Source organism: Sparus aurata, chromosome 16 (genome assembly GCF_900880675.1).
Source record: "Sparus aurata chromosome 16, fSpaAur1.1, whole genome shotgun sequence".
Taxonomy (NCBI): Eukaryota; Metazoa; Chordata; class Actinopteri; order Spariformes; family Sparidae; genus Sparus; species Sparus aurata.
The window spans coordinates 3,736,336-3,764,031 of NC_044202.1; the positions used below are offsets into that span (position 1 = coordinate 3,736,336).

Below are 27,696 nucleotides of genomic sequence, written 5' to 3' on the forward strand. Positions count from 1 at the left end.
CGTCATTCCCGCATCTCGTCTCGCGTGCACGATCTTGTCCATAGTGTGAAAACCACACCGATTGAACGACCGTCGACTAAAAGGCAGAAAGGACACCTAACAACTTTTAAAGTTGTATAGTGTGTACAGGCCATCAGTTTCCAGAACAGAGATACCAAACTTATCTGGAAAGATGTTATTTACACCATTTCTTCTCTGTAGCCTCTAATCTAAAAGCATTAATCTGAACCGGCTGCACAAACTCAGACACTTCCATTTGTTCAGTGAATTTTTGGACGGCAATCCTCTGCAGACGAGTGCACAGAGAGATTCAACAAAGGAGTCGAGATCCTGAAGAGAGCGATAGTCTATCTGGGGCATGAAGCGGTGGTCTTTGTAAAGTCACCCTTGATGAGGAATGCTTCTTCATTATCAGACTCTCTCTGTTGAAGATTATGCTGAACGAGCTTGATGGAGCCATTTTATGCTTTCGGCTACTTCATTGGCTCCGACGATATTTTGCCGTGAAGCTCCAGAAATATTTTGTGGACTGCAAAACTTCAACATGACTTGAGGGTAAGTACGTAACGACTGAATTTTCATTCTTGGGTGAACTTAACCTTTAAAGTCTGTCTGAATCGTGAAGTGCACATTTAAAACAGAGCGGCTTAGTAAGTGGCTCTGGTGCGGAGAGACATCGGCACAGGTCAGAGTGAGCGACGCACAGAGGGGCACAAAGATCTCACCTGCAGTGTAAAGAGACGCCTCGAGACACAAAATGGACAGAAGACGACACAAAATCGCTTTCCACCGGTGTCAGGTGGAGGATTAAACAAGACAGCTAGCAGTGAGACGTACTGTAGGACAATAAGCCGGAGGAGAGTCGGCAAGTCGAGGTTCTCTTCATTTAAATTCTGCCAGTGTGGAGCTGGATACCACTAAGCTAAGCAAAGAGACAGACAGCTTCTGAACAGGGCAGGGCAGGGCGCTGACACTGCTGAGGTTGGTGGTTTGATTCTCAGCGGGGGCTCCAGCAGATATGAATACTCAGCTGAAAGAATCCATCGATGAAAACTAAGAATTTATATGTCCCCCTGCTTTTTTAAAAAGTCACCGGTCTAGTCCACGTTTGGCATAGTGTAGAACCAAACACAGCGTACACGTAAAAAAGGACCTCACACAAGGTTAGACAGTGTGACAGATATACAGTAGACGAGACTTTGCTGGCATTTTCTCTCCCGCTGCCTCACAATCGATCCTGTCGAAACTGTGCCTGTGTAGTTCTGCGGGGGGACACCACAAAATGAAAAGCAGCGAGATATGCTGTCGGTTGGCGGGCAGGGCTGGAGCGGCATACAGTAGAGAGGGGCTGTGTGGAGGAACAGCAGACTTGAAAGGGAGATGGTGGCCTGGCTTTAATCGAGCTGGAGGAAGAGGGGAATGTGCAAGCAATTAGCAGGAATCCCCGAGCACTGGCTTTTTCTTTTTTTCCTTCTTCTTCTTCTTCGTCTTCGTCTTCCCCCCCCCCCCACTTTTATGAAAATCGAGGCAGCCAATTTCTTCAGCGAGCGGTTGGCTGGTGTGTGCGTGTAGTGGAACAACACCCTCAGTCACTCACTTACTCACTCCCGAGCTTGGCTTACACACACACACACACACACACACACACACACACACACTCCTCAACATCCCTGCTGCAGCACCTGAGCGTAATCCCGTACCTGTGTGTAACTCTTAGAGCCTGAGAGAGGATGAAAAATAGAAAAATGAAACATACAAATAGATGAAGGGAGGCCAGACGAGAAAAAAAAAATTAGGGGGGGGTAAGAAATGATGAAGCGCCGGGGGTGGAGGGGGTTTAAATTGAAGCGTGTTGCTGCGCTCTCTTCCCCCCCCCCCATCTCGGTCACGATGCCTCGTCTCGCCGCGCCGCCAGACATGGCCGGATTCATCTGTGAACTCACACTCGCCAGCTCACTATAACTATCAATCCCTCTCAGGTGAAAGGAGCAGAGGATTACTGCAGAGCCTTTCAGTGCACAGACCTGGTGCCAAGAAAGGGATCAGAAAAAAAAAACAACAACAGAAAAACGCTGCAGGATGGAATATTTTGCACAACATTTAAAATCTAAATTAGACAATTATTCAAAATGACTCAAATTGGGGCTAAACCACGAGTATTCATTCTTTATTCTCTGGCTGAGGCGTGCCACAGTTTGAAATATTCTTGCAATAGTTCTTGCACTTGTGTCTTCTGAACACTCGGGCTGTGCTGCACGTCAGCCTGCAGCAACTCTTTAGCGTATTTTGCATATCCTATACGTGCACAAACGCTGAAACTCATCTTTATACACACGGATGTATGAAAGGTTGCGGGAGAAGATAGAAAACACACTCCCACGCACACACACAGAGACAGCGTATGGCTGAGCGAACACTCATGCCGTCCAGCGCCGGGCCAGCCAGAGTCCACCTGCTTGCCAGACAGCTCGCTCGTAGCCAGACTCGTGGTCAAGGCTCTGCTGTGACATCATCAACGTCAGACAGCAGCCCGCGGACACAGCTGTCTGCAGCAGAGCCAGCCGCCCCTTCAAACAATCAACCAAAGTCATATTCTTCAAAAAAAAAAGAAGCCTCACCAGTGTCTCTCGTGTGGACGACTGAGTGAACATTTTCAACATCAGTGAAGCGTAAAATAACAAAAAAATGTCACGGATGAAACGATCAGCGATGAAAACCAGAGTTAGTTAAAAGGAGGCTTCCAGTTTAATTGTCATATTTTGACATTTGGTGGTTTTAATTATAATTTTTTTTTTGACAATGCGAAGTAGCAATCTTACATTTTCCCTTCTGCATCTCCTTGTTAACACTGTAAGCATCCCTCGCTGGAAACATGCCGCACACAGGGCTTCATTATACCCTCGAGTTTGAATAAGGATTTTTCTACCTATCTGCGGAAAAACTGAAGGACAAAAACAGATTCCTCTTCCGTCGATGTGACTCATTGTACTTCAAGGTTCCTCAGATAAAAGCAACCATCAAAAAAAAAACCGTGGCGTTTACCTCAGATGACGAGCTCGGGGGACGGTTCAGTACAGGCTTGTTTGGCTCGGCGGATTTTAATTGGCAAAACACATTGAAAAACCTAAAGATAACACTGAATATCATGTGGGAGAGTAACAACACATCACATACAGGACAGAGAGGAAATACTGGTTTGCGTACTGCTGTTTTGAAGCCTAGAGTTTGGAATTAAGGCTGTTTAGATCTTGGGTTTTTGGAACCAGAAGGGACCATGTTTGGATCAGAGGGTGGAGCTGGGGAGGATGTCCTGATTGGATCTGACTGAGAACCAGAAGACACGTCGTGGTCGTGACTCGTCAACATCATCCTTTACTGAAGAACACGTGAATCTAGCAATCGAGACTATAAACTGTTTACTGAGGTTGTAAATCAAGTGTGAAGTAGGATAATTTTCTCATAAGCTCACATAGCAACACCTTTCGTGAAACCAGTGGCGTCGCCTCCTGCTGGCTATTAGAAAGAATGCAGGTATAAGACACTTCACTTTCCAGATCAACAAGTTTATGGTCGAGTCCCTTAAAGTTGGTTTAAAACAAGGGATAGTGAACAGATGTGAGAAAAAGAAGAAAAAGAAGCACAAAGGCCTGCAGATATAGATTATCTCTTCCTGTCAACTAATTGATTATTTATTAGGTTTAAATTGGTGTCAGTCACAAGTCAAGTCCTCACATTGTGTCTATTTTGAGATTAACCAAGAAACCTTTACAATGTTTAAATTACAATTAACCGTTTCTCAAAATAGTTGCTGATTTATTTCATGTCGATAATCAAATCAATTAATGGACTGAAAGGATTTTTTTTTAAGGTGGCTGCTCGACAACATGGATCAGTTTATCATCCAGAGTGCAGCTTCTTCTTGCATGTGAGGATTTCCTGCTTCTCTGTGAGAATCTTTGGGTTTTGGATGGTTAGTTGGACAGAATAAGCAACATGTAGACATCAATCTGGGCTCTGAGGAGCATTTTTCAACATTTTATTTCCATTTTACAGATAATTATTCAATTAAACTTGAAGATAATCTTGTCATTTCGGTGGTATAACGACTGCTTCAGTTTAAAATATAGATTAAAAATGCAGGTTCACGTCTGCAGTAAATACATCGCCTCTGGAAAGGTGAGATTTTATCGACCGCCTGCTTCTGAAGATGAAATCTGTCGGTCGATGTTTGCTGCAGTTTAAGATTCAGTATGAACTGACATCACAGATTACATACGGAAAATAAGAAGCTGAACTGTTGGAAGGTTTTTCTCTCCCGAGTGGAGCCGACAGAAACAAATAGCAGTGAGAGTGTAAACGAGCTGAGAGACGGGCCGAGACTCGTCCTGATGGAAGTGACCGTGACCTTGCGGGGTTAAGATTAGTTTAAGACGTAAACCAGATCATTCTCCACCTCGCACATTACACAATCCAACCCAGATTTTCTCCGGAAAAAAACTACACCCCGCTGGCTGCTGTTCAACACTCGCGTGGTTACAGTATTGCAATCATTCCAGCCGGTTTGGGCTGCTTATCAAGATTACAGAGGTGTCCCTCCACCAAGCAGCTCCTCGAGAGGCTTTCCCAGCTGGGCCGGCGTGATGTGGATTTTCCCCTCACCTGGTGATGGAAAAGGATAAGATCAAATACAAGCTGTCCTTCATGAGGAGTGTAGGAGTTCCCAGAGAGACGGGATAATGATCTAAGATGTTCGGGAGGAGCTTGGAGAGCACTTGCAGTTGGCCGTCATCCAAGTAAAGATGGATGTGTAAAACCCAAAACGGCTCGTGTGTAAAAATGTGGAAATCCATATCAAACAGAAGCTTTTCACCAATCTGGGTTTAATAACATAGTATTTGAAACCTTATTTCAAGGAAAAAAATCATACATTTAGGGCATGAAAGATTAGATTTTTATTAAAATATGAGTACAACAAGGCTTGTGTACTATATGTTGAGAACAACAGCATTTATTTGGATTTATTAGGAAGTGCTGAGTGGCTGCATGTCGTAGAGGAGAGCAAGAAAATGCAGCTCGTTCCAGCATTTAAAGTAAATAAATGTTTTAGTGCGGTTAGAAGTTCACCCAAAACTGACAGTTCAGTCGATGGAAAGTCGGGTAAAACATTACTGCACAGCTAAAACAGCTTTGCAGCTTTCTCCTTAAACAACCGAAGTAACTTAACAAAACTGATGGAGCACAAAAATGCGTAGGTGTGCCCTCTGACCTGAGTGGGCCGCGGTACACCTCTACAGCAGTAATGCTTCTTGGGAAAATACCATCCAAACACATACTGTAACTGACTGTTTACAATGTGTGTGTAATAAACATGCCGTCTGAACTTATTTAAAATACCGTTGGAATAGAAAGAAGACAAGTAACTGCTCTGCTCTTTAAAAGACCAGCCCAGAGCATCGTGAGGAATTCCCTCTCCGCCCGGGCTCTCTCAGCGACCACGGCTCCACAGAGGACTGATGCCAAGAAAGCCTGCGGGCACAATTAGCCAACCAAGAGCCCGGCCCCCTCCTCGGTGCCGGCCCAGCCCTCGTAGATTCCCCCTCTACAAACGCAGCATGGGCACCTTTTTAAAAATCTCTTGCCCTCTTCACTTCTCAGCCTCACCTCCTCTTCCTTAAATTCCAGGGTTTGTCCCTCCTGGCATCTGTTTTGCATATACCTGCAGAACTGGATTGTGAGGATGGTTGGCTGAGTTTCAACCTGGCTGGTTCGTACAGACACCGAGCGTCGTGGAAGTTGACTTCCTGTTGTCTCGGAGCATCTAACTACACATCAAATCCTGGTTTTCTCTTAATGCACTGAAGGCAGAGTCTGTAATGGGTTAGAGTAATGAGTGCCTCTTACCAATAAAGCCGTCCACAGACTGCTTGTAGATTGTATAAGGTCCTTTCCTTCCAGCAGCAGCAGCAGGAGTGTTGCACTGCATCTGCATTTTTGAAGCAACGCACTGTAATTAAACAAAGGTCAAACACTGTGGGTAGCTCGCTGTATAAAAGTATCCTTTCATTGATTTATCTTGATGTAGCACAATAGCTCGACAGCCTCCCGTGCTTCTGTACGCACGATTTATTGGATCTAATTAATCAATAAAGGCAGGTGTAGTCAGAATGTGTCCTGAGTGCTGTAGAAAAAAAAAACCGTGAGGCGTTGTATCAAAGATAAGGTTATTCTATATTCTTCTTACAGCGCTCCGATAAAAATAGCTCCCATCGAATGCACTTTATACTCGTACAGAAAATACAGCGCCCAGCTGATTTATTATTTAGCCTTTTTTTAAAAATGAAAGCATATATGAAAGCTGTTTTTAAAGATTTACATCTTTAGTATGAGCGCCGCGGACAGGCTGTGGAAGCTGAGAGGAGATGAACGGCCAAAATGTTGGTTTTTGGCTTCTCACATGGTTCCAGCTTCGTCCTTTTAAGATAATTCACATCATCTTCTGTTGTTTTAATCCATCAAAACAGCCGCTTGTTTCTTTGGTCCCAGCGTTTGCGATGCCACATGTCAAATATGAGACAAAAATACATTCCTGGCACAGAGTGAAGTCTCAATGAGTCACGTGACGATCTGCATTTTGGACTTCTGTCGTCTACTTAACGGTTCTGGTCATAACTATGCAGTCGCCACCCTCAGCCACGCCCCCATCACGGCCGTGGTTGACAAAAACACCTGCAGAGCTGATGCACAAACATGGTGGGTAGTTCCTGCTCAGACCTGTGAGAGTCGACCAATCACAGAGGGCCTTGAAGACAAAGGCACTAAAATGGAGCATTCAGACAGAGTGTGAACAGAGATGGATCTGCAATGGACAGTAACGTGTTTTTGAACATCAAAGCATATTGAAATGTTCTATTAGACACTTTTAATATTGAATTCATGTGACTGATGAAATTAAATGTAACTTCCAGAGCTCTTTTTGGGGGATTTTAGTACTTAGTGATGTATATTTGTTTCTTGCTCCTCTCTGAACGACTAAAGCACCCGCTGCTTTTAAAGGGGATTAGAGATAATGGCCATTATTTAAGCTCCATCCCGCTGATACTGTACTTCTAAAAATATATCCATCCTTGCTTTAGCCTCCTGTAGATGGTGCATTGTGGATTGGGCTCTCGCTCCTGTGGTCATCAGAACTTCGTGGGCTGAGTTGAGACTTTTCCCGGGCTCCTAATTGATTTAACGACCACAAATAGTACAAATTAAAAATCGTGTGGTATCAGTCAGTGAAGTATCTCTGCTCATAAAGCAGCCACCAAAATTGCATAGTAATCTACAACGGGAAGAGGAAATTAGAGCGTAAAGTTTATGCTTATGATCTTTTTTTTTTTTTTTTCTGGCCCCATTATCTTTTTATAATTGAGTAAAGAGCATTTACAGCCCTTCATGGAGGATTCTTACTTGGCTTTGTTTACTGAAACAAGCTGTCTGTTAATAGCGCTGCTCTCTGTATGACTGTGTCCGGGCAGGTGGGGAAGGACCGGGCTTCCTGCGGTGTTAAGCTGTAATGGTCCTCTGTGACTTGATAGGAGTCGAGGTAAATCATATTAAATGTGGGCGCGAGCATACTGTACACCGCGTGGGCTTCGTCTCAATCTTTGCCCGGGGCATCCAAATCTCTCAAACGATCCCTGAATGTACAGATGTTTTATTTCCTCTTCTTGAGGACGGTGGGAAGTCATGTTCCCTTCACATTTATTCTCTTTTGAGTACGCACAGATCAAAAAGGGGATTCAAAGCGGAGGGAGGGGTTGAACGGCGTTTGATTCGTAGCCCACAGACGTATTTGCGGTGTGTATTTTCGCCGCTGAACCCCCTCTGCTTGTCTTTGTCAGACAGTTATATCTTGCTGTGTTGCTCCCTCAAACTGATGCAAAGAAAACCACAATCGCTGCGAAGGCAACAAGCAGCTGCCTGCCATCTTTTTTTTAACGCTGATAACATCCTATCAGACGAAGGCTTGGGTTTATCGGGAAGAAAGAGTTTGTCATGTGGCATATCCCGACACTGCATCAAGTGATGTGCAGAGCAGATGTTGCCTTTGCTTGTGGGTTTGTGACATGTAAACTCGGCTGACTGACAGATATTTCCCCTCATGTATATGTTGGGCGATGATGAAAGGACCGACGCTTAGTAAGAGACTCACAAACTCCCACATGCACACAAACAGCAGAGCAGTGAAAGTGATGAGACGTATGTGAGATACTATTCTCAACCAGATCTGACTTCCTGCTCGCAAGTAGAAATCTTCTTCCTCTTTTCTGCAGAACGTTATCGTACATCTCTTTTTGCATGACCTTCTGAAGTGTCTGTTCCTGGTAGAGATGTCTTATCAGTCGCTGCTGTTAAACACCGAATCTGTTTATTTCTACATAGATTCAATCATGAGGATAAACTACATGAAGTGTTTTTTTTCCTCAGATGTAAATTAAACACAAACAAATTGCTTTGTCATTTGTAGTTGTGGGTTTGTTGTTGTATTGTATATCTGCAGTATGAGGAAGGTAGTTTTACTCTTTCTAAATCTGTTACGGACTGAATTTTCTTTTAAAATAACATCCGGGTAGAAATCCCCCGCGTCTTGCATTAGCTTACAATTTAATTGTCTTTTTTAAAGATGCATCATCATCTAAGATGCACGTGCGATGCTGTCCACCAAAATTAAACCGTGGTCACACTTGCAAAAAATCGTGCATCGACCTCATTCCTACTTTCTGCAGGCAAGGCAGCCTGTAAGCGTTATGTTGCACGTCACTGACGTCACAAATGTGCCGGAGACAGTTGTAACAGAGGACAAAACAACAGCAGACCCGCCATGACAGAAGCGTCTGTAAAACGATGATACATTCTTAAGAGCAAGGGTCTTTTGGTGGCCGTAATTTGAGCCATTCGCCCTGAGCTGAACTGCACATTGAAAAAATGTTTTATCCCCATTCAAGTTAGCCAGGTGCTAAACCAGGAAGATTTAGTTAGTTTTGTTCGGCGATCCAGGAATTTTAGTAGCCGGGAAATCGCCGCCACAGCTTTCCTAGGAAAGAACGGGGCTCCTCCTCCAACGCTGTGTCCAGTAATAAAACGTCCTTTATCTACGCGCCACCATCGGATGTTGATTTACTAAAACTAGCGGGTAGACTGAGATGTCGCTGTTGTGTAGATCTCTAAGATGCTGGTAAAACAGCACAGCACATAAAATAAGCACAGTAGAAATGTCAGTTTTACTAAATTTCTTTAAATGTTACGGGTATAGCTGCAAATTGTAATAGAGCTGGATGATATGGCCTTAAAATAACACCACAATAAGTAATAATTAGTAATGTTGATATGATGAGTAAGTAAAGGTAAGAGAGAAAATACTTTTAGATGATTTCACAGCTCCTCTCAACAGTGTCACTCGCTCTCCCTCTGCACACACTAACGTGAAAAACCTGGGAAGGACTGTTCATTGCATCGATTATCATGTGATCGTGCAAATAGTAAGAATGATATCAAAAGGTTGAATCGATGTGAGAAAATCCCAACTGTGTCGAACATTTGAAAGTTTAAACAGGGTTTTTTATAAGCGGGAAGAGGTTGGAGATGAGTTGGCTGGAAGGGTTTTTTTAAAATTCACTCGAATATTTGGAACATGAAGGCGGGAATGTTGTAGCTGAAAGCACGACGGGTAGATAAGAGTTAAAAATGCATGAAAAACCTTTCCCAGAAAAAAAAAAAGTTGAATATTTCTAAAAGTACGAGGAGTTATAATCACAGGAATGTCCGTATGGTGCTGAATATGTTCATGTTTTAATAAAGTATCTACACGAATAAAAATGGTAGCAGAATAATAATAAATGTGACACACAAAAGAACATACTGTATGTTTTGAATGTATTGTGACGAGTTCGGATAGCTGTAAGTCGATAATTAAATAAAATGAGGGTCAGAAAACAGCTGTTGAGCCCCAACAAGGACATCTGGGAGTAAATAAAAGGCGTCAGTGTTTTCTTGGTCACAGATCTGACAAAACACTGGAGGTAACAATGTCAGTGACGGCTGAAGGGCTGACAGCAACAGAGCCAAGCTGCTAGTAATTAATAGAGCCCGCGTTATCATTAATTCAGCACATGTATCAGTAAACATGATCCACACAGATACGCCAACCATCAAGGATTTAGTTTGATGGAGCGCCAATCAAAACAGACCACAGACGAACAAACGATGTGCATAAACAGAATAATAAAACAGGAGTCGTTTACCTTCTTGGCATCATCGTTACTGTGTATACGACAAGAAAGAAGTCATGCAATCAACACATTGTACACATAATCTTAAAGAAGTGATAAATGTTGTATTAAAGTCAGTATGCAGTATGAAGTTCACACGTTCTCACCGCACTGTGTCTTTATAATTAGCCTTCTATGCGTGGGGAAATGGCGGATGCGTGGTTTTTTGTGCGTGCTAATTAATGATACATCCTGTCGCAAGAAGTCAACACCATTAATAATTGTAAATAGATCTCGATTGTCTCCCTGCGGAGGAGCTCGTGCAAAAGGTTGTAAAAGCCGCTCATTGATTGACGTTTAATCTGACAGTAAAATGTGGGATTAGTAAAAGTATAAATCTATGACCTGGCAGCAGGAAAAAGAAGAAGAAAAGCATTTGCATTCCCCATGAAGGTTTCAAAACAGCCAATAGGAATTATTCCTGTGGTGACACTGCAAAGACCAGCACTGCGTTGGCCGACTGAAACTGCTCTGACGCAGCTGCGGCAGGAGAATAAAGTTGAATTACAGAACGGACGGCGCTGCACAATACGTTACTTGTGTCAGATTGCATTCCTCTGCATTGATGTAATCGCAGCTTTTGCACAGATCTGACTTCTGCTTCTCAAAATGTGGTTGATTCAGTGATTGATACTCAGTGTTGCTGCGCCGAATGTCTCAAAATGCAGAAAAACCACCAGACACAAACACACAGCTACCTTATCAATGCATCTCTGTTCTGTGTGTTTACTGAGTATCACTGACAGAGACCTTATCTGAGCGATGTATTCAGTTTTTAATTGAGCAGTTACATCCGTTTATTTAACATTTTAAAGGTCCCATATTCAAGGAAATGACATTTTGGTGTCAAGGTGTTATAAATAAATACTGTGAGGTTATTAAAAAACAACTTTACTGTCAGCATCAACGCGACTGTGGTTGCAAACTGCTGCAGAGACATGATGGGCGGTGCCTGCTAAGGCCTGTGAGAGCTGACCAATCAGAGCAGACTGGGCTTTTCAGGAAGGGGGGAGGCTTAAAGAGACAGGAGATAAAAACTGAGCTTTCAAACTGAGGGTCAAGCATGGAAACATTTTCTAGTAGACACCCAAAATACCTGGAAATAAACATAAAAATGGGACTGTTAAGTTCAATAAAGGCAGGAAATAGGAGGAGTGAGACGGAGCCAGTGGCTACATAACAACATCGATAGGCAAATGACCATCTCTGCATGCTTCATCTTTACCTTCAATCTCGAAAACTTTCCATGACCACGTCAAACATCAGATCATTTGCATGCATTTTAAAAAATTTCAAATGCTATCCCCTGGCCTCTCACAGATGCAGGTGTCCTCGTGCCTCTCAGACTCTTCTGGCTGTCATTACGTCTCAATTTGCACAATTTTTAAATGAATCTGCTTCTGGTTTGACAACAGAATAGCCCTCCATGACTGCTAATGAGCCTGTCTCTACAAGACCATCAGAGCATGAACTATGTAAAGGTCCTTAATCAGCTGTCTAACAATTATGTGCATGCATGTAGCAGACGGGGGAAGAGAGTATTAACTGAGAACAGAAACAGAAACAAATGGTGCAGTCTGAGCTTCACATCCTGACTGAACATGACTAAAATCTGTCTACATGTGGAGTTTATGATCTACAAAAACCTTCATTAATTTCACTTAAGTTAATAATGCTTATTTGGGTGCTTAGATTTAAATCACAGCTCTTTTATTTGCTCATGATGCGATGGCCCGGCGTCTCACAACAGAGAAACATTCCCGCTGTACTTTCCATTGATCTGGCAAAGCCGGTAACACGGGGTAACACGCAGTTCCCTCCAATCCTTCTAAATCTCCTTCTGCATCTGTCAGCGGCAAACAGCTCAATACAAGCAGAGCACATGAATCTTCATGATGATCACAGCACTCAGACGAAGACGCAGTTCAGAGGAGCGCGGCGTCCGCAGGAAGCTGGCGTGATGTGCCCCATAAATAAATGAGAAGAGCCCCCGCAGGACACAGAGCCAGTTGCTTTTGTTCAATGATTTTCAAACAGCTGCGTGTGTCCTAAAAATAATTTCTTTGACCCGCGTGTTATTGATTTCATCTAAGTTTTCTCGTGCACGCTTTTTTGACAGTGTGGCGCTTTGTTTCTGGTTTCACCACTACTGAATAATAATTGATAATAAGTTACAAGTTACAGCTTCGTTCAGACACGACAGGATCTTTACAGCTTCTCCTCGCCTCGACATTATTGCAACCTCAGTGTTTTCGGGTTATTGGACTGTTGGTCCGACACAACGGGACACGTCACATTTGAGCTCTCGGTAATTTAGCAACTGATTTGAAATAATTGGCAGATTAACTGATGATGAAACTGATTATTAAAATGCGGCTGTAATATTTCGGCGCGGGAGAGGAAGCGCCGTTCACTGTTCTCTCTGGCTGCGTCGGGGGGAATCTCCAGTAAATCTCCAAATAAACGTGTTTTTTTTTTACAAACTTCATTATTTATTGGACAGAGAATTCTGTGGCCTATTTTTTTTACGACGCCCAAGGAGACTTTAAGTTGCGACGCTGATTTTTATTCCTATTTGCTCACAGGCTGTGAAGTGTTGTGCTGGATATTTTATGCATTTTATGACGTGAATGAAATTAGAAAATACAGCAGTGCACCAGCAAGTCACAGCTTCTTTTCAGATGTGCAGATTTTCTTCTTCTCTTTGTCATGTATGAGAGTAAAAATGAATAGCTTTTGTCTTTTGGACACATTTGTGATGTATTTTTCACAATGCTTTGGCATTTCCTGGACCGAACAATAACAGGAACATAATTGGCAGGTGAATTTGTAATTATTGTGTTTATACAACTTTTGTTTTGTCTCCCATGTCTCGCACACTGCAGGGAGGGAAAAAAAAAAAACCGTGGTGTAAAATTGGCTCGCTCAGTATTTAGTTGTTTATTAGACTGATGCTGAAGAGATGATAACCGAGCGGTACAGTCATTGCAGGACTCTTAATGGGGCGGAACATGACGTGCATTTAATCTCCCGGCTTATTTAACCTCATGCTGCCGCAGCCTTTTTTACGTTAATGTGACAGCATTTAATACAGACTCGTGTCGTTTAGTGTTAATCGACCCAGCGGAGTAAGATGTGTAAGATCGCTGACGCACGAGTCAGGAGTGAGGCTGACGTGTGAAACTGACATCATGTTTACGTGAAAAAGGTGCTAACAACCACAATAATGACGGCAGTGATGATGATATAAATAACATTACAGCTGAGGGAGAGAGATTTATTTGTCAAGACAAGCAAAAAGAAACAGTTCTAGAGGGCACACGATGATGCAAGTGTGTCTGCCTCAGGCTGCTGAGCTGAGTGACAAGTTTATTGAGCTGCGCAGGAAAACAGATTTTGTTGGTGAGGAAAAATAACCCCAGATATGCAAACTATTATATGCTTTGAATGTCCATTGTGCCGGTAGTGTAGCCGAGGACCTGCGCTCTGAAAGATATGTGTTTAATGCAGCAGCGGCAAGTAAGCAAACTGTTGACGGGGATATATGCGATCGACCTGTGTGAGCTGCGTGGGAAGGTGAAGGAAAAATGTCCGTGTGTGTGACTAACATCACAATCAAACACACCCGGTAACACAGAAGCAGCCGAGGATGTCGGAGAAATGTTCCCACATGTTTGTTTTACTTATCTGTATGTTTTTCATTCTGGTATTTGAGGAAGCGCAGGTAGAAAAAAAAAAGAAAAAAAAAATCACCCGGAACGTTTTTTTTCCCTCTGCTAACTCTCGTCACAAATCAGGAAGATCTACAACCAAACATCATCGTCAGGATTCATCTTGACACGGTCGACTCACCTGGAAGCATCTCCCCTTCAGGTCATAGAAATAATGTCAGTGTAGGGGTGTCAGGTAAAGAGTTGCAAGCTAAAATTCGAATGCACTCACACGGTTAAAGGTCTTTGACATTTAAAAACTCTTTTTTCCATTAGTATCCCTTCGGAGTGGCGGTCGTGAAGGTCGCTAATAAATCAGTTTATTCCATTTCATCTAATTTCAAGGCAGAGACCAAGTGTTTCAATCTCCTTAAAAGGATCCAACGATGTGACGAACTTTATCAAAGGCCAACAGCTTACAATCAGTCACAAATCAGGATAAAGAAATTATTATAATTGGACAAAGTTTGCATCCTATCCGTCAATTATCACTTTATCTTACCAGAGCTTTGAAATGCTTCCACATCATACGATACCATTAAAGAAAATTGGGTGAGCAAATTCAATTCACTTATTCTCACTTCCATTTCCTTAAAAGACAAAGTCATTTTTGGAAACTGTGCTTATTCTCTTTCTCGCACGGAGTTTGATGAGAAGGTAAAGGCGTCGAAGACCGGGTAAGAAGCTGCCCCCTTACAACCCAGTTTTGTCATTTTAACATTTAGATTTAGATCTATTCTTTAGGCCTATTTTTTTAATTTGTTTATCTTTTATTGGATGTGTCAAGAGAGTGTATGTAGTCTACGTGTACGCCTTTAGCTGTTATATGTATTTTTATGTGTGTTTATTGTCTGTTAGGGCAGCTACTACTATGCAGTACGCACTGTGTGTCCTGGACAAATTTCTAGGGGACAGTGAAGTCTATTCTATTCTATTCTATTCTATTCTATTCTGTGAGGTTTAAAGTGTTAATTTTTTAGCTTAGAGGTGCTGAAGAAAGTCCAGGCGAGCTGTTTCTCACCCTGTTCCTAATCTCTGTGCTAAGCTAAGCTAACCAGCTCCTGGCAGTATCATCATATTTACCGTACATGATGTGAGAATGGTAGGAGATCTTCTTATATAACTCTCTGCAAGAAAACAATAAGCGTATATATTTCCCAGAATGACAAACAACATCTTTAAAATTGGATATTTTGTTTGCATACAGGATTGAAGAGCAGTCCAAGTGCCGAGGATGGAAGCTTAACAGAATGAGACACAATTTAAATATCTATCACGGAGAATCATTAATGTACCTGTGCAGATTAGAAAAGCTAATTGTTATGGGGGTAAATGAATCCCAGCTTCTTTTACTCTTGATTTGTTTTTTTTCTCCTCTCCAGATTTAACCCCAAGAGTGAAGGAACATTACATGTAATTAAAATTGTATATTGTTCTGGTGTGCTGGGCTTTGTCACATCGAAGAATCCCTTCACAAGGAGAGATGTTGTATACTTGTATACCCTTTTTTCTGTGCCAGAGAGTTTCTTTGCTTGTGTATGAGGAATATGAGTGTGTGTGTGTGTGTGTGTGTGTGTGTGTGTGTGTGTGTGTGTGTGTGTGCCCATTCGTCTGGGATGGCTCTGATTTTTAGAAGTCAAGTCAGGGAAATGCCCCCGAGACATGCCGTTGATCTTTGGTTATAGGATGAATATGTAAACATATTGGCTTAATGCTGAAGAAAAGCTTCACAGAAGTCGCCTCCCGCCTTCCCCTCCTCCCTCCCTCCCTCCCTCCCCTCCCTCCTTCAGCCCACAATGTCTCAATAACCTTCAAAGTATCCCCTCTCCCATATCTGCCTCGTCTCTCTGTGCCATCCGCATGCTGCACGCATCCACAGGGCCGCGTGACAAACCCCTCTGAAATGTTGTACTCTGAATTCCCTCCCTGTGTGTATTTGTAGTGGAGCCTCTTCACCAGATTAAGTTTAATTCCAAAATGAGATATCCACCATTTTAAAAAAGCGCTGCGCCCCGACCATTGCAAAACGATTTCCCTGCCTGGAAGCAAAAAAAAACTCACTGTGGATTATCGCCGAATGTACGAGCCAAGTCGAGACCTTTGGCTGATGAAAAGAGTGTGCGTCGCGCATAATCAGAGCCTGTTAACATTTTCTTCTACTTAATGAACATGTCAGGAATGAAGCCTATGCATTTTCCTGATAACGCTCCCCCCTAAAGGGAATTTTTCTCTTCACCTTCTGGTTGAACTGCGGGGTTACCCAGTCTGTGTTGAGTCTGTCTGACAGCTCTGGTCCCATTAGGGACGGAATATTTTAACTTACCCAACCCGTCTTCCACACACGCAGTCTATTCACTGTTTACCAGCTCCTTTTTTTCTCCGTTAGCAAAGCTTGACAAGTCTCTGTCGGGCTGATCAGACTAAGACAGGTCAGGCGGCTCTTCCCATTAACGTTGTTTGCACTCCAGGGTGTCACTGCTTTGCATTATTTAAATCAAATAAATCAGAGCAACAGGTTGAACAGGGCACACAGGGTGTCTTATCAGCAAGAATTGTGGTAGCTGATGCATCATTTAAGACGTTTTTTTGCTTCCGCTCTTACTCAGCGGGATTTAAATGTAATGTAAATGTCAAAAATGTAAACGAACATGCTTTATAACCGTCAACCTACAGCCCAAAGGACATTTATAGAGATCTTGCTATACGTACTGTGGACGTAAGACTAAACAATAAATGAATATATCGGCTGATGTCCGCACACATGCACAATGATCCCTCACATTTGGTTATCAAACACTTGTGGCAAGATATGTAACAAAGACAGGAGATTTCAAAGATTATTAATCAACTTAATGGTTAAAAATCACATCAGTGTGCTGGAAACAGACGCATCTGTGATACTGGTTGATAATAACAGATAACCATCGTATCATCGGGGCTCTAAATCTAAAAGACCCCATTAATGTAACATCACGTGTTGGTCATGAGGACGAACCTCTCATCCCTGAATAGACGCACATTTGAAACCTTGAAAAACACACTCTCACGGTTTTAGAAGCATCGCAGTTTTCACTGTGTCCTTCTTCTTCGGCATTGTTACGTCTGTAGATGGCCATCAGCAGGGAGGTATTTTAGGCTCGAGTACGTGAATGTACGAGTTCTCATGAGTTACCTCCCGTAACCACGAGATGCTTCATGCCTGTGTGTCCAAGTCTCTCCCTCTTGAACATCAGCACTAAATATCTAACAGCGCTCCGATAATGGCTCCTTTTGTCCCCATCTGCCATATAAACAATTACTGTGTAAAAATAACCTCGCGTAATCTCATTTCAAATGAAAATGACCCCCTGCAGGAGCCGATGCTGTTGCCCAGTTTCACCTCAGTAATTTTCTGTCTTCCTCTGTTTTGCTCTCTCCTGCAGAGGCGCCTCCCACCGGGATGTCCAAGAATGGATACTTCTTTCAAGAAATGGGTGAGTGTGAGCCGCCACCAGGACATATGATAGCACTCTACATTACAACAACGCCACCAATAATAAAGGCTCCATGAGTGTGATCCTTGCATGATAATGGGAAAAGAGGTCGAGGGAATTTATTTTATTTTATTATTAAATGCTGCCAATAATGTGCGTCGCACAGTACAAAAGATGTGAATTAAAGATGGAGGCTGCAGGACAGACACAGAGAACTCTCCCAGCTCTCACACTCCAATGCATTTGGGATATAAATAATGAACTTTGCTTCGGCTGTTATGATAACGGCAGTTTCATTACCTTCAAGCCAAGGAGAGACACCCAATTAGTACGTGCAGCACAAGCAGTCGGACGAGAACATGCTCGCATTGGATCTCCCCGTCTCCCCCGGCCAATTATTCCCCCTCCTGCAACACACCCCGGTTCACTCAGCAGATTCACAGGAGGCCCCCCGCTGCACATGAGCATAAGCGTCTTTATTAGGCAACCCTTTATCAGGATATAAACGCAATTACATTATTGTTGGCATGTAAGCATTATCCGCCATTGTCATCTCAGACGTCCATTAGCGAAGCTTTGGTCTGGAAGCTCCTCAAATGCACCAGGCAACAAAAAGCAGCGAGAAAATTTATATTTGTTGTATGTTTTTTCTTTTATATTCTTCATTAGTGTGTTGATTATTAATACGTCACCCAGAGATATTGAATCTGATCATGGCTGCAACAACAACAAACCTTTAACTGTGCAAAATGGAATAAACACCTGAAACATGAACAAATCATGACAAAATGGCTGCAGAAGTAATGTCGTGATGGGCTTTTTCCCATGTGATCTCCTTGATGTGGGGGTACGGGGGCTGCACTGTATTTTCAGTAACAGCAGTTTCTGCAGCGATGCATCAAGGGGAAAGTGCTACAGGTGGTTTTAAAGGTGAGTTTGTTGGATTTCAGGACTTAATTCAGGGGATTCCCCCGAGGAAATTGTGGAGCAGACGCGGTAAGCACCACAGATCCAGGCACATCTTATCGTCTGATCTTTTTTAGCGGGTAAATAAACAAACAGCCACACTCAGTGCAGGGATTTCACCATGTGGAATAACACCTCAGCTCTCCTCCCTGAAGCTTATTGTCTCACTTTATGTACATGCATAATTTTTTTATGATTGGAGGTGGTGTTTAGCTGAGGCGAGACTGGCAGGTCAATCGCTTTTAAATACTGGGACACCCTGTTATTTAGCTGCAGTATTGTTTTTCAGGTCAAATACAATCCCTTTAAGCTTTTCATGGCCAAAACTGATAAGATGACTAATAATTTCACATTTTGTATTTGAAAAAGACGTTCCTAGCCTGCAGGTTTTGCACACTTGAGGGTAGGAAAGGTTAACATGTAGCGAGGAAGGATGGACGATTTAATATTTCAGAACTTCAACGAGCTCGACCTCTTCCCTCCTCTACGAACCTTCGTGTTCATGTGTTGCAGAGTGCAATCGTGCAGCCTTCCTCTGAAACTGAAACTGTCGATGGTAGATCACAAGTTTAAAGGTGCAAACAGCCACCGACTGTATCAGAGTTTGTAAATGCTGCTAATGTTAAGTCAAATACACCAGTACTCCATGGATATAAAGATGATCAGCTGAGGTTGGTTTCTTGTTTTACGTTACGCTAGTAGTGCGTTGGACATCCTGTTTGTTGGCTTCAGAGTTTATTAGTCCATCAATAGAACAGAAATCAGATTCGGAACAAAGATGAAGTGTTTGCAGCATCTCGAATGTGAATATTTGCTCCTTTTCTCCATTTTATATCGTCGCACATCGACCGTCTTCATGTTTAAACGTGGATTATAGCTGAACACTGTTTTCATCCTTGTTTTTTTTTTCATTTCACGATCGAGTCTGAAGAGAATTTTCTTGGCCATTCAAGTAATTGTTTAGTCAATATTTCCATCCTAATTTCCTCAAATTGTTTCGTCAAATATTCACTTTACTTTCAAACATTAAAAAAGGATAACCAACGGTCTTTAAAAGTGAAAAGCTGGAACTGGAAATTGTTTTTGGCTGTATTTTATTTTAGACCGTTGGTTCAACAGAAAGCAACACTTTAAAACACTTAGTTTTGGTGTTTGATGGACACATTAATCGGAACATAACTGTCAGATGAATCCATCCGTGAAAATGATGCTTTCTTTCATTCTACAACCTTAAGACGACACCTGCTGCGCATCTTTCCTCGAGTAATTCCCAGAACACAAAGCATAAAACTTTAAACATGGTTAATGATGCAAGCGTTCTGTAGTGTGTCTGTGTGTAACGCTGCTGTGTTTCTGTATGTCACGGCTCAAAGGGCTGCTGCAGAACGCTGCACACCGTTTGAAGGAAGCGCATCAATCATTCAGTGTTTTCATATCAAACATCACTCGCTCCTTCTTCTGCATGTTGCATGTTTGTATTGACGGGTCACGGATACCGAGCCTCGCTTCACGCACAGCTCGTCTAAATTTAAATGCTGCAGAGGCGATTCGATTTATCATTGGGCTGACATTGTGAAAAAGTACATTGCATATTTGGAGTTTAATATAAAAAATAAACATTTAAACTTTTCGATGCCGAAATGCGTCTTGGAGTAAAGCCGTCGATTTGTTCCTGCGGCTCTGCAGCCGCTCTTCTCTCTCCCCAAGGTGATTTGAAAGTCAGAGCCCAGCCGGTGAGTCTGAGGCGCAGAGGGATGCAGGCGAGGCGACGACACAGCGAGGTTCAAATAATGTCAAGTGCTGAGGGATGATCCTGATGCAAGGCAAACTGAATGAACTGAAATTGGGGGGCCCCCCCTCGCAGATAAGGTCAGCAGATAAAGAGCACGAGTATGAGATATTGTTCTCATTGCATCGAGCCGATCGCCCGATGATATTTGGGAGCCCACCAGCAGCTGTAGATTTGGATTTAAGGGGGCTGCTGTGTCAGGAAGGAGAGAACGCGATGAGTCATACAAACAGGCTGCGGGCTGCGTCCTGTGATGCTTCCTACCGTACAAAATCATTTCCATTACACACCAGAAGACCCCGTCTACCTGCTGATTCATGGGATACATGTCTTCATATCAAAACAAACACAAACAGATATCATTTCTTTCAGATGGAATAAGATAGAAGATACTCTCGTCTGCGGAGAATACAAATATCTGTCTTTGCTGCTAAAAAAGGATGCAGGAAAACACATTTACATTCAAACACAATGGAGGCTGCATTAAGAGGAGCAGCACGGACTGGAGGGGAAATAAAAGAAGATGTGCTGCGTGCTGAGGGTAAAAGGCTCGCTTCAAAAAGCCGCTGTCCTTTCTGATTAAGATGATTAATTGCAGGAAGGACAAGAGATTTTTCTATAGATGTTTTTCTTTGCACGGGGGACTCAGTACCTTTATTTTGACACAAACAGTGCTCAGGATAAAAGAGAAAACTGCAAATTAGTCACCATAATGCCACAGTACAACACACAGCAGCTACAATAAGGACAGATGACATAATGATCAACATATCTTCTCTTTTTACTGGATTTGACTGGGTTTATTGCTTCATCTTTGATTAATGTTTAGGTTACTTTTAAGAGTTCCCACCCCAAAATAATTCGATACAGCTTCTTAACCGACATTTAATCACGGTTGCATGCTTTTATTAGCTTTTGACATTGATTAAAGATCTATATGTGACCTATAGAGTTCTGCAGGGACAACATATACCGTCAGAAAGACATTTATTTGTTTTCCTTGATGCCTGTGTTGAGCAGGATCTTTAATATCTTTGGGTTTTGGACTGTTGATCAGACAAACAAGCGATTTGAGACTCCAGAAAGACCAAATGTTTTAATAATGAATCAACAAACCTGATCAATGAAGCCCATCCTTAACAATAACCTGTGCTTGAAACCTGTTTTCTCACACTCAACCAAACTATATTTTGTGGAATGACGACAAAACGAAAAGCTGCCGTGAAATCTGACAAGTGAGCCTCCTCGTGACATCCTCCAGGAGACACTACTGCAATAGTTGCATATAATTCTGAGGATTTTATTTTATTTTTTTAAGCATCACTTGTTTATCACGGTGTCAGGATGGTTCACTGGCTGTCAGATATGCTGTCACAAAATAGCAGAATGTCTTGTCTTAATCTCTCGTTGCTGTCTAAACTTTCAGTAAGCTTTATTCTGAAAGGATTTCACTGTAGGGGGTCCTGAAATGGGAGATTTTGCTTATCGTGTTATTGTCTTTATTTAAGAATATAAGAAAAAAGATTTGTAGACACTCACTGAACACTGGGAAAACTACATTTTTGTTATTTTGACAACTGTATTAGCTCAAGTTTCAGGACAAAGGTGATGAAATAAGGCTGAAAGGTGGAATAACGCACACTAATAACCTGTTGAATTCCTGGACTCGCCAGCTACTTTGACCGAAGACGATAACAACAGAGTTTACTGGTATCTGCTGAGGTCCAGGATGTGACCCTGTGCTGTTGTGTCCCCAGAGCAGCGGGAGGTGGAGCAGGAGGAGGGCAGCGAGGGCCGAGAGGAGGGACAGGACTCGCCGATCGCCTGCGGAGATGACATCCACCTCTATGACAACCAGATCAGCCCTGGGCCAGGTCAGTACCGAGAGAGAGACGGAGTTAAGAGTGAGGGAGAGAGACAGGTGGAGAGTGAGAGGGCGGCGGGGGTGAGAGTGTGTGGTGGGGATAAAGAGGGAGGAGGAGACGGAGGGAGAAGGAGTCAGGGAGACAGACGGGGAGGAGGAACAGCGCTTGAGAAGTGATAAGATAAAGTAGGGCTAACCCTTTAATTTACAGGCTGTTAATTATGTTGAAATGACTTTAAAGTACGGGGTAATTACAGCGCAAAACGAATGCAGAATAAATTATGGGAATTAAGCTAACTGAATACTTTGGTTTAGTATTCTTGTCACTTATTACATCACAAAGACCAACTCTGTGTGGTCACATATATGAACCGCCAACACCTGTAATTACCTTTCTACCGCCTGTATCTAAATATGTACCACAAAGTAAACAAAGACAAGGCAGGTACCATGAAATGTCAGCTGTCACAAAGATGTTGTTACCGTTCCACCGCCTGTTAAGTGTGACGTGAACTCTTACAGGGACACACAGGTAAATTACAAACACATCAGGTCTATTATACTGAAACACGATGTTGTGGAAACTGGCTGCTGGATTTATTCGGTGCAACGAGAATGAAATATGTTAAAATATACGACCACAACATTTGGTATTACCTGCTAACATCTTCACAGTTGAACTTAGCAGAAAACTGCTAAATACTCAGTAACAATCACAGAGTTGTGTGTAATTACCGAACAACTCTGCATTAATTTATGTCTGCAATTACCCACCACAGGGATCACCAGTAATTCCACCACTACAGCATGTTGTTATCCTAATTTAACTATACCTTTTCAAAAATATAATCAATAAACTGTCACATATTACTTTTGGTGTCATTGCTTTCCTCAGTGTCATTTCCAGTTAAAGCAGGAAAATGTTCTCAGTTCTGGTAAACCCGTCGTTTTCTACCTGGTGAGCACCGAACTGCAGACAGAACCAGCTAGTTCTAGTTCTCCTCCAGCTCTCTATGCAGAACCCTCTCATGTTAAACAGCCAGTGTAATGCTGCTGCTGCACTGCAACCTCTGACCTGGTCTCATTTCCACGGGGACAATGTGTCACAACCAGCTTGTGCAGATTTAAAGAAAAAGCAAACTCGGGCAGCTGCCTCTCTGAATTTGCCTCTTCCAGTCAATAACTCCTCTGTGTTTCAACTGACTGATCAATATCACATTTTATATTTTGTTTTATATTTTTGCTCCTGGCACTTTTTGGAGATGTTTTATATCATAACATGAAGCTCATTCTTCAAAGAACAGTATTTGTCTCTTCAAGCAATCATTCAAGCAGGAAGCAAAAAAACAACAACTTTCAACTCTCTTCTGTGGACTTCACTGTGTTCTGAGTCCATCCGCAGCCTGTTGGCAGGTGTTGACTTGATGGACAGCTCCTCAGCTGCAGGTGCAGATGATTTTGACCCCATCACCAGAAACCCCACAAGTCAACAGGTTACCGTTGCCACGGTAACCGTCCCAGGTGCACCGGGGGGAGAGGGAGATGTGACAGGTGACCATGTCACTCGGGCTGATTCTCCATACATAGTAACACTTAAGGCATCTGACAAGAGAGCCGGAGCGGTGTAAGCTGAAGACAAGTTAGAGGAAGAAAACAAAGGAGGGGGATAACTCTCCATCTTACGTTGGACCGAGTGGACGTCGGGTCTAAAATAAGAGCGTGAGAACACCAGAGTGGTGAAGTGTAAACTGTCACAGGCTGCAGAACAGATCATATAGTCAATGCCTGTTATCATGAGTGTGAAGTTGCATATTCCCAGCCCTCTTTTTGGACCGTTCCACTTCTCTTTCAGTTTTTATACAAGTGTGACAGAAGGGTGGTGTTTGGACTTACATATTCTGAACTCAAACCAGTGCTCACCCTGGAAAACCCCCCTGGAATCTAGACTTTAGGAATTAAACAGATGAACTGATCAGATTTGTGTAGTCAAAGGTCACCGTGGCTTTTGGCCATTACCCAACAATTAAGTTATCCAACAAATGTTGCAGAGCGAAAATAGAGTATTTGTGCCCTGAAGTGTAGAAACTAGCAGTCAGTTCTTCATCTCTAGGAGCCATGAGGATGAACATAGATTCACATTATTGCACATATTTATTTCAGCGAATGTACTTCCGTTCAATAGGACAGAATTTCAACCCAACACTGCCCAGAATTATATAATCCATCCTGAAATATAAAAAGGCTGTTAACTGTGGCAAAATCTCTTGAGGGTGAGATATACGTTATATCATTTCATGCTACATAATCGCCAAATCACTCAACACCTAATCATGGCGCCATTGATTCACAGCCGTGGCTTCAGTTTGAGCCTGGCGGTGTGTTTTCTCACTGCGCCCGTCTTCTTCAAATCGTTGTAATACGTTGAATTCTCACTGCTGTCATCAGGCAGAAAAATTCTCACCCGCAGGTGCAGAATGTTTGTCATGCCCAGCAGTGTCTGTTGCCCAAATTTTCAGTGCATTATTCATTGACAGTGCAGCTGAATGTTGATGAGTGTGTTTTGTTTTTATTCCCACTGCCCCTCCTCCTCTTCCTCCTTCTCCTCCTCCTCTTCCTCCTCCTCCTCTTCCTCTTCCTCTCCCCGAGCCGGGTTGTCACATACATTTGATCCCGGTGTCATTAGCTGTTTGCGTGCCTGTTGCTGCTCTTTAATTTATGTCACTAATTATTAGGTTATGTTATTATTCCACATCAGCAGGCCGCTGTGGAATATGTCCACCGTATCAAATCAATGTAAGACTCCGAACAGGACTTTTAATCACATCCTGTCTGCCTACATAAGCAGCGGTTGGAATAGGAAATAGCGTAGTGATTACATCAGACCCCGAGACAGCAGCTCTTACCTAAATCTAATTTTCAAAAACATGTCTGTTGTAATTAATTAATACCCCAGTTTATATCCAACAGTGGCTTCTTTCATGAAAAAAATGTTGGATGCTTTTATGATTCTAATCTGTAATACTGTCCCTGGTTTCTGGGACAGTATTCAATCTTGACCTTTATGAAACCATGCCTGTTGTATATTTGTAGCATACTAAAGATATGTTTTATAATGGCTCCCACTGTTTGAGTTATTTAAGGAGCTTTATTTGTATTTAATGCCCCAATACGAGCTCTGCATCCTAAGTACTGCAGCGGTCTTGTTTTTTTTTTTTTTTTTTTACCACAGTTGCGTCATCAGTCAGAGGGAAAACAGGATTCATCGTTGCAAACACTAAATTGTTCTTGTCCTCGTCTGTCTCAGTTCATCGAAAATATAATCTATAATCTCTTGTGTTTTTTCGATGTAGTCATCGTCAAAAATATGGTCCTTTCTTACTGAATGGTGAGACAGAAGATGAGGCGAAGTTATAAATGAAAAAATGATGACGACCTCGATCAGATCAGAATATGAATTGCAAGATCAGTGGTTAATAATGCATTAATTTAAACGACTATTGGCAACCTGTCCAGCATTTCTAGGTTTATTTTTAAAATGTTCAAATGGACAAAAAAACTCTCTAATAGCTCTGAATGTCTAGTTTTTGGGGAAGAACTGTTCAGAAAACGATTGTCTCTTGACTAAAACTGTGTCTTTTACTGACTTTAGACCATATATTCAAGAGGTGTTCCTTCAACTTTCCCTCTGGTGCTACCATTAAGTTTCCTTTTGAAATTGTGAGTGACATGGCTTAACAACTCTTGGATGGATTGCCATGACATTTGGTTGAGATATCAATTGTTACCGAGACTAAAGGGATCCTGAATCCCTTTAGTGCCACCAGAAGGTCAAAGTTTTGGCTTATTTGTTACATTTTCTCATTTTCTATGAGACCGATTGGCATGAAATCTTGTACAGAAATTCATCCCTGAACCGTGAGGTTTTATTTGTTGTTTTGGTCCCTTCTGGACGAACTACAGTGACCTCCTGGATCACTTAAGATTTAAAAACCTATTAAAATATTCTTCCAGTATTTTAGTTTTTAACCAAGTGCCTAAAAAACTAATGTCTTTCCCATCAGCCTCAGCTGTAGTTTGTGTTTAGTGCCGATTAGCAAATATTAACATTGCTAAAACGCTCATCTATGATGGAGAGAAGCATAATCGACCCCTGTCTCGTTAGTGATTTTCTCATTTTTCTATTAGCTGTGTGAACTGTTTTTGGTTTTCAATGGATTCCACTCTTTACACACACATACGATGACAGTCTAGGTATCTGCCGAAGCTTCACCATCCTCGTGTGAGGTCTGCAGCGTCAGTAAAATATGCAGGTATCAGTGTATAAGTGGCAGCAGACCAATATCAAAGTGATTGATGGCAGTTATTCAAGTGAGCGTTGAAGATCAGAAAGTGAAGAGCTTGTTGAGAGCGTTGTCAGCTGGTAATGCAGGGATGTTTGTTTTAGTCTCTCAGTGTTTTGACATGATTGTATCCATTCTTCTTTCCTCAGAGAACTTTGTCATAAAACTGTCAAATGGTCTCCATAAATAGAATTGATTCCATGATTATATTCCTGCCAGCGCTGGGCTCGCTTCCATTTTAGTTTCAATCGATTTGGCTGAATATTGAAGTGGAAAAGTCACGAGGAAGGGCAGGCGTGTCTCACACTGGAAACTTGAGGATTTGGGCTTTGAACAAGGTCATTTTACTGACCTTGATAACTCTCTGTGGGGTTTGATTCATTAACAGACAATACGCTGGGTAAACTGAGAACTTTAGCCTTGTATTGTAGGTGTTTTCTTGGTTAACAGACCATTTCAATGGTTTGTGAAGGTCAGGGACGATGCATGCAGAATGGCAATGCAGAATAGTGGTTGTCATTTTTAAAAAGGAAGCTGGAAGATGTGCTCCAATTATCAGGTTATCACACTACTCAGCCTCCCCAGGAATGCTTCTGCTAGGGTCCTTAAAAGATCATTGAAGCTTGGATCCATTGGAGGATTCAAGGGTGATCGTACATCCAGGTTACATGTGTTTGTGGGCTTGGAAAAGGCTAATGACCTGTGGGGTTATACTGCCAAAGTATGGGACACAGGTCCATTGATGTGAGCTATCTCGTCCTTATCTTACCAGATTGACATCTGTGTCCGTGTTCTCGGTGAAGTCAAACAGTCTTTCATTTGGTGTTGGGATGACCTTGCCACATTTGCAATTGATTGATGTGGTTTGTTTGGCTTCATCAGTCCTTGACCTTCAGCAATCAGTCTGCAACTCAAAGTTTAACACCCTGGTTTTCTGCCAGAAAATTGAGTTTTAGTCCCAAGGTCTTGTTCACAAGTGATGGTAAAATGGCAGGTGAATTGGAGAGGCACCAGCAGTGATGAAGGTATTTTATCCAGACACTGTGGCGAAAAGGCAGTAGAGCCAATGATGAGCCAGACGAGGTGGTTTGGGCATCTAATCACAATGTGTCTTGGACTCCTTCCTTTGGGGGGGTTTTACAGGCACATCCAGATGGAAGGAGACCTATATCTCATTTAGATGGATGGATGAATGGATGGTTTAATGGATGGATGGATAGTTTTGGATTGCTGGTTTAATA

The 27,696-nt window shown here is 42.4% G+C and overlaps 1 protein-coding gene across 3 annotated transcripts in view; it reads left to right on the forward strand.

Moving 5' to 3' along the window:
* Positions 1–27,696, forward strand: part of slc4a11 (solute carrier family 4 member 11) — a 107,203-nt gene that overhangs the window by 30,363 nt on the left and 49,144 nt on the right. For all 3 annotated transcript variants that reach the window (XM_030443429.1, XM_030443432.1, XM_030443431.1), the window contains exons 2-3: positions 17,446–17,496; positions 22,009–22,125. In XM_030443429.1, the coding sequence (XP_030299289.1) occupies positions 17,446–17,496; positions 22,009–22,125 (168 nt within the window). The remainder of the gene's footprint in view (positions 1–17,445; positions 17,497–22,008; positions 22,126–27,696) is intronic.